Below are 6,373 nucleotides of genomic sequence, written 5' to 3' on the forward strand. Positions count from 1 at the left end.
CCCCCTTCCGCGCGGCCTCGTGCTCTTCCGTCCGGCTCGGGGCCGCCGAAGCGAGGCGGGGACGCGGCGGAGGGGGCGGCCGAGCTGCAGCCCCCGCCTGCGACGTCTCTCACAGGGCGATCGGGAGGAGGCCGACAACCCCAACACCGGGATCGGCGCCTTCCGCTTCATGCTGGAGTCCAACAAGGGGAAATCCATGCTGGAGTTCCAGGTACCCTTCGTAACCCGGCTGCGCGCCTCGAGGGGGGGGCTCGGTTTCGTCATCCGGCCGCGTCTGGAGGGCTCCGTGCTCAGAACCAGGACACGGCTCCGGATTTTGGGGTGCTGGTACGCCAGGAAGAGCCGTGAGGCCTTGGAGCTCTCGTCCACGTCTGTCCCGGCACGCTGGGGACGCGGCTGGGACGGTAACGGGGGGGGGGTTCCCGAAGCCTTTCGATTTCAAAAACGGGCTCCGGAAGGACTCGGAGCGACCCCTTTAGGGGCTGCCTGGCTGCGAGCGCGCCCGCCGAGCCACCGAGGGAAACCTCCAGCACGGCTCGGCCCCGGGCCTGGCCACCTCTCCAAGTCTGCGGCGCCGTGGTTGGGGTTTTGGCTCCCGAAGCCGCCGAGCTCCCCGGGGGCAGGGCCTCCCTCCTCGGTTACCCGCTCTCGGGACGGGGATTTCTGCCCCGGGGGCCGCGAGCCGGGCTCCGCCCTGACTCCCCCGGCACACGGGCGCTGCCTTCGCTCTCCCCGTTCCCGTCGCTTTTTCCCCTTCCGCTCATCGACACCTCCATAAATTCCTCAAGCCTGCTCTTCACGGGGGTCCTGACCGGCCCTCGGGGACCCCCCCGCGCCCCTCCGACCTCCTCTCCCCCCCCCCTCAGGAGCTGATGACGGTTTTCCAGCTGCTGCACTGGAACGGCAGCCTCAAGGCCATGCGGGAGAGGCAGTGCTCGCGGCAGGTGGGTCCGAGCTCCCCCGGGAGCTGACACGAGGCAGCCTGGCCCCGCCGAGCGTCCCCTGGGTGCCTTTCTCCTCACCGATCCCCCCCCCCGTGTGTGTGTTTGTGCCCCCAGGAGGTGCTGGCCCACTACTCCCACCGCGCCCTGGACGACGACATCCGCAACCAGATGGCCACGGACTGGGTGAACCGGGAGCAGAGCAGCCCGGGGGCCCTCTCCCGAGAGCTGGCGGCCACCGAGAGGGAGCTGGACGAGGCTCGCCTGGCCGGCAAGGAGCTGCGTTTCCACAAGGAGAAGAAAGACATCCTCATGCTGGCGGCCGGCCAGCTGGGGGGCGCGCACCCCCCCCACTGCTAGGGGCGCTCCTCGCCCCCCGGCCCCCCCCCCCACGACCCTACTAACACCCCCCCCCCTCCTCCCCACGGACCGGGAGCGCTTAGAGCACGGAAAGCCTCTTCCCCTGCGCGCGTCTGGCGGAAAAACAAAGCCCGGACGCCCCCCGTACGGATTTTTTCCCCCCCCCCACCTTTTTAGCACTCGCTTCTAGCCCCGCTCCCGCCTGGCGGAGCCCCTCCTGGCCCTGTTTTTCTCTCTGTTTTTTGAAGGAGGCGGTGAAGGAGGCGACCTCCCAGCACCCACGCGGCTTCTGCCGGCGCCGCGGAGACGCGGCGCTGCCCCTCCGCCCTCCTGTAGTGAGGGGGCTCCTCAAATCCCCCCCCCCGAGCGCAGCGGCCGCGCCGGGAAGGCTCCCGGGCGCCCAGGAGGGGTTTAGGAGCGGGGTTTTTGGGGTCCGCCCGGGCTGGGAGGCTGCCGGCGGGTGCAGAATCGGACCTGGGCCCCGGGGTCCTTAACGGAGCCGCTGCAGCCCGCGGGGGTTCGGAACCGTGTGGGGGAAGAGGAGGAGAACTGGGGGGAAAAGCTGCCGAGGAGCGGGAGCCGGGCGCGCTGCTCCCTCCCCAGCAGCCTCCCAGCCTCGGCCTTCCCGGGGAGCGTTCCCAAAGCCCTGCCGGAGCTCCGGGGCCGGCCAGCGGCGCCGCGAACACCCCGAGCTTGCCGAAACCAGGCCCTGGGCGCCCTATTTTTAAAAATTTCCCGTCCCTTGTATGCGCATCACCCCCAAATCCCCGGCGCTGAGATAAAAATGCCCGTCCTGACGCCGCAGCGCCCCCGCAGCTCGCGGTCCCAGCCCAGGAAGCGGCCGAGGGGCCTCGCATCGCCGCGGCCTCTCGGAGGGCTTGGCCCTTGGGGTCAGCCTTCTGTCCCGGCGCAGCCTCCAGCTTTGAGCCCTCTCTTGGTTTTTTTTCCCCCCCCGGGTAGAGGCACAAAGCCCCAGGGACCCTTCGGAGGCGGAGGCCCGTGGCCACCAAGCTCCGGCCTTGTTTTGAGACGGCGCCGGAGCGAAGCGCGTTGCCCGCGGGCGCTCCGGTTTTGTATCCTCGTCCTAACGAGCCCCTTTTGTGTCTTTTGATAGATATTTTTTATACGCAGCCCCCTTTCCACGCCACTGCTAACGATCAACGCGTTGATAAACGTGCCTGTAAGCGGCGCCGCCGTCTCCTGGTGGTTTTTGGTGGTGTTTTTTTTTCCTCGCAGGCCGGTAACGCCCAGACCTCGGCTTCGGATTTAAGCCCCGGCTCCGCGGGGAGCCTGACGGCCGGGCACCCCCACACCCGCGCGTGGCCTCCGGGTCCGGCGCGGGGACCTCCCCGAGGGCCTGAAAAAGCGGGGAGCCGCCGAGAACCCTCGCTGCTCCCAGCCGCTGGGTGCGGGAGCTGGGTGCGGGAGCGGCACCCGAGGCCACGGCGCCGGGCTTCCTCGGCTTCCCCCAGCTCCTTCCCCGCTCTCGCTTAGAAACCCCGACACCGAAACGCGCGGAGCAGCGGCAAAACCTCCGCGGGGGCCGAGCAAGAGCGAATTTCGCCCAGCTGAGCTCGTGCCCTGCCTGGCAGGACCCCTCCGTGCCCCCCCGCGGTGCTCGGGGAGGGGGGAAACGTCTGCGCGCGGGGGTCTCGGTGCTTCCACCGAGCCTCCCCGTGGCCGTTCCCAAACGAAGCGGGGCGGATTCCGCTCCTCCCAGCCTCAGAAGCCGGCTCGGGGACGTGGGACGGCGCGGGGGAGGGCAAGCCGACGGCTCTCCGCCGCCCCTCAGAGCTTGGCCGGGACATCTTGGAGGGCTTCGGGCTTCGTCACGGGGTTTTTGCGCAGCCTCCGGCTCCGTAATTAACGCCGGAGCGATGGCTGCTGATAACTCACCGTCCCCCCCCCTCTCTCTGTACGCCCCAAGGCCCAGCACGCCGCTGCCTTCTCTCCGTCCCGTTTTATACAATAACCCCCCCGGCTTTGGGGTGGCCCCGGTGCTTTCTCCGTTTACCCGGGCCGGGAGGGGCAGAAGGGTCCTGGATCTCCCTGAACCCCCTGCGGGGGCTGGGGGCGGCCCCAAAACCCCCTGGATTTTCTGGGCTGTTCCTCACCGAAGCCCCGTTTGCCCTTGTTTAAGTTCCAGCTTCTGCCTGCCAAAGCGCTTCCCGGGCTGCTGCCTGGGCCTTTTCTTGGTGTTTTTCTCCTTTTTCCATCCTTCCCCCCCCCCCCTCCAGGGCCCCCTTCTTGTCCTGCCAGGCCCGGCCCGCAGCAGCCGGGCTCCTCCTGCCCCCCGTTTTGGTTTTATTTCCCCCTTTTTTCTTGCATTTTGTGCCCGGCCTCCTGCTTCTCAGGGCTTCGTCGCCGCGACTGGGCCGAGGGCCAGCGGTGAAAACGTGGCTGCCGCGTGCTCGTGCGAGCCCCGTTTCCTTGGGAAATCAACCCAAAACAGCCCTGGGCTCTGCCCGGCCGGGCCCTGAGGAGCCGATGGCGGCCTCGTGGGGGGGGGGGGGGGGGGGGTGCTGGGGGGCTGCCCCGGGGAGCCTGGGGCTGCGGGGGTCGAGCTGGGGTGTGAAGGGGGGAGGCCGGGGATGTGGCGGTGACAAGGCCAGGAGGTGGCGGTGACAAGGTGGGGACGTGACGGTGACAAGGCGGGGAGGTGACGGTGACAAGGCGGGGAGGTGACAGTGCGGGGAGCGAGGTGATGGCAGCACCACGAGGGCGGCGGGCCCAGGGCCGTGTCGCATCCCCAGGCCCCTCAGGCAGGCGGCTGGCACAGGTAGGGGCGACGCCGGCGTTTTGGGGACATGGAAGCGCTCTGTGGCGCGCTGAGGGGGCTGTGCCAGCCGTGGGGCCGCCCGCCACCCGCTGCCACCCCCAGGTTTAGGGACAACGGCCCCCGTGTTGGGGGGACAGCCACCTCCGCCCTTCCCAACATGGCGGCCAGGGCGGGACGAGCCGCGCTGACCTCCCCAAGATGGCGCCACCCCACCAAGATGGCGGCGCCCTTCCCAAGATGGCGGCGCCCTCCCCCAGGTGGCGGTGCCCTCCCCAAGATGGCGGCGCCCTCCCCAAGATGGTGGCGCCCTCCCCAAGATGGCAACGCCCTTCCCAAGATGGCGGCGCCCTCCCCCAGGTAGTGGTGCCCTTCCCAAGATGGCGGCGCCCTCCCCAAGATGGCGGCGCCCTGCGGCTGCGGCGCTCCGGAGCCCCGCTTCCGGCGCTGTTCCCGGCGTGCACCGCGGCGGCGGCGGCGGCTGAAGGCGGCAAGATGGCGGACGTGCTGGACCTGCATGAGGCGGGCGGTGAAGACTTCGCCATGGACGAGGATGGCGACGGTGAGGGGGGCTCGGGACCGGGACCGGCCCGGTGCTGCCTCCCCTCCGTACCGGCCGGGAGCGGGGGTCCCTGCTCTGGGGGGCGCCGCCGCTACGGGCCGGGAGCGGTGGGGCCCGTTCGGGACATGTTCAGGGCCCGGGGTCCCGGTCCCGGTCCCGAGGGGCTCGGTTGCTGGCCCCGGCTCTGGTCCTGATCCTAGTTCCGGCCCCGGTCCTGATCCTGGTCCCGGTCCCGATCCTGATCCCGGACCCGGTCTCGGTCCTGATCCTGACCCCGACCCCTGCCCTGGTCCTGGTCCTGGCCCCAGCCCCAGTCCTGATCCCGATCCCGGTCCCGGCTCCTGTCCCGATCCTCGTCCTGGTCCTGGCCCCAGCCCCAGCCCCAGTCCAGATCCCAGTCCTGGCCCCAGTCCCGATCCCGGTCCTGAACCTGGTCCCAGCCCCAGCCCCAGTCCCGATCCCAATCCCAGCTCCAGTCCCGATCCCGGCCCCGGCCCTGGTTCCAGTCCCAGCCCCTCGGGGCTCGGCCGCCCGCTCCCCGCTGCCCCCCCCGGTGCCAGCCCCGTCCCTCACCTGCCGCCCCCGTCCCGCAGAGAGCATCCACAAGCTGAAGGAGAAGGCCAAGAAGCGCAAGGGACGCGGCTTCGGCTCAGGTGAGCACCGGGAGCCGCCCGGTGTGTGTGTCCCCCCCCCCCCGCCTCCGTTTTGGGGCTGTTTCAAGGCTTTTGGTGAGTTCGCTGCCGGCGGCGCTCCCCAATTTTTCTCTCTCCCCTTCCCCAGAGGAGGGCTCCAGGGCCCGCGTGCGCGAGGACTACGACAGCGTGGAGCAGGACGGCGACGAGCCGGGCCCGCAGAGGTGTGAGTACCGGGGCGGGGGGCTCGGGGGGGGGGCCCCGCGGGGGGGGGGGGGGGGGGTTCTGGAGCCCTTCCTCACCCTGCTGGGATTTACCTCCCGCCCCCAGCGTCGCTCTGCGGGGCTCCAAATCCCTCTCCCATCCCCTTTCATCTCCTTCTGCATCCCCCGCGGCACCCCCGGGCTTTTCCGGGGGGATTTTTGGGGGGGGTTTTTCCACCGGAAACCCCCCCCCCCCCCCCCCCCCCCCCCGGTTTACCCCTTTCCCCCCCCCCCCCCCGCCGCAGCGGTGGAGGGCTGGATCCTCTTCGTCACCGGCGTCCACGAGGAGGCGACGGAGGAAGACATCCACGACAAATTCGCCGAGTACGGGGAGATCAAAAACATCCACCTCAACCTCGACAGGCGCACGGGGTACCTCAAGGTGGGCGCCAACGCCTCGCGCTTTCACCCCCGCCGCCAGGCCCGTGGCTGACGACGGATGGGGGGGAAGGGGGGGCTCAAGGGGCTCCGGGGGGGGGGATTTCTTGCCCCGAATTGGGGCTCACGCCGCCCCCCTCCCGCCCGCAGGGGTACACCCTGGTGGAGTACGAGACCTACAAGGAGGCGCAGGCGGCCATGGAGGGGCTGAACGGGCAGGAGCTGATGGGGCAGCCCATCAGCGTCGACTGGTGCTTCGTCAGGGGGCCCCCGAAAGGAAAAAGGGGGGGGGGGGGGGGGGGGGGGGCTCCGCGGCGGGACGGAACCGGGCTTTTCTTTCCCCAAAACAGAGGAGCTCGTCCGGGCTCGGTTGTGCTGCTGGGGGGGGAGCCCCGGGAGGTGGGCGAAGACCCCCCCAGGGCCTTTGGGGGAAGGGAACCAGCTCCGGGGCTGCCCGGGGG

General features: G+C 70.3%; 1 protein-coding gene across 1 annotated transcript in view; it reads left to right on the forward strand.

The window, feature by feature from the left end:
- Window positions 1-1,317, forward strand: part of LIX1L (limb and CNS expressed 1 like) — a 97,592-nt gene extending 96,275 nt beyond the window's left edge. Inside the window, exons 3-5 of the mRNA XM_035346440.1 lie at window positions 52-211; window positions 867-944; window positions 1,059-1,317. Coding sequence (XP_035202331.1) covers window positions 52-211; window positions 867-944; window positions 1,059-1,301 — 481 coding nt within the window. The 3' untranslated portion in view covers window positions 1,302-1,317. The remainder of the gene's footprint in view (window positions 1-51; window positions 212-866; window positions 945-1,058) is intronic.
- Window positions 1,318-6,373: the final 5,056 nt, after the last annotated feature.

The sequence above is a fragment of the Oxyura jamaicensis genome, chromosome 25 (assembly GCF_011077185.1).
Source record: "Oxyura jamaicensis isolate SHBP4307 breed ruddy duck chromosome 25, BPBGC_Ojam_1.0, whole genome shotgun sequence".
Taxonomy (NCBI): Eukaryota; Metazoa; Chordata; class Aves; order Anseriformes; family Anatidae; genus Oxyura; species Oxyura jamaicensis.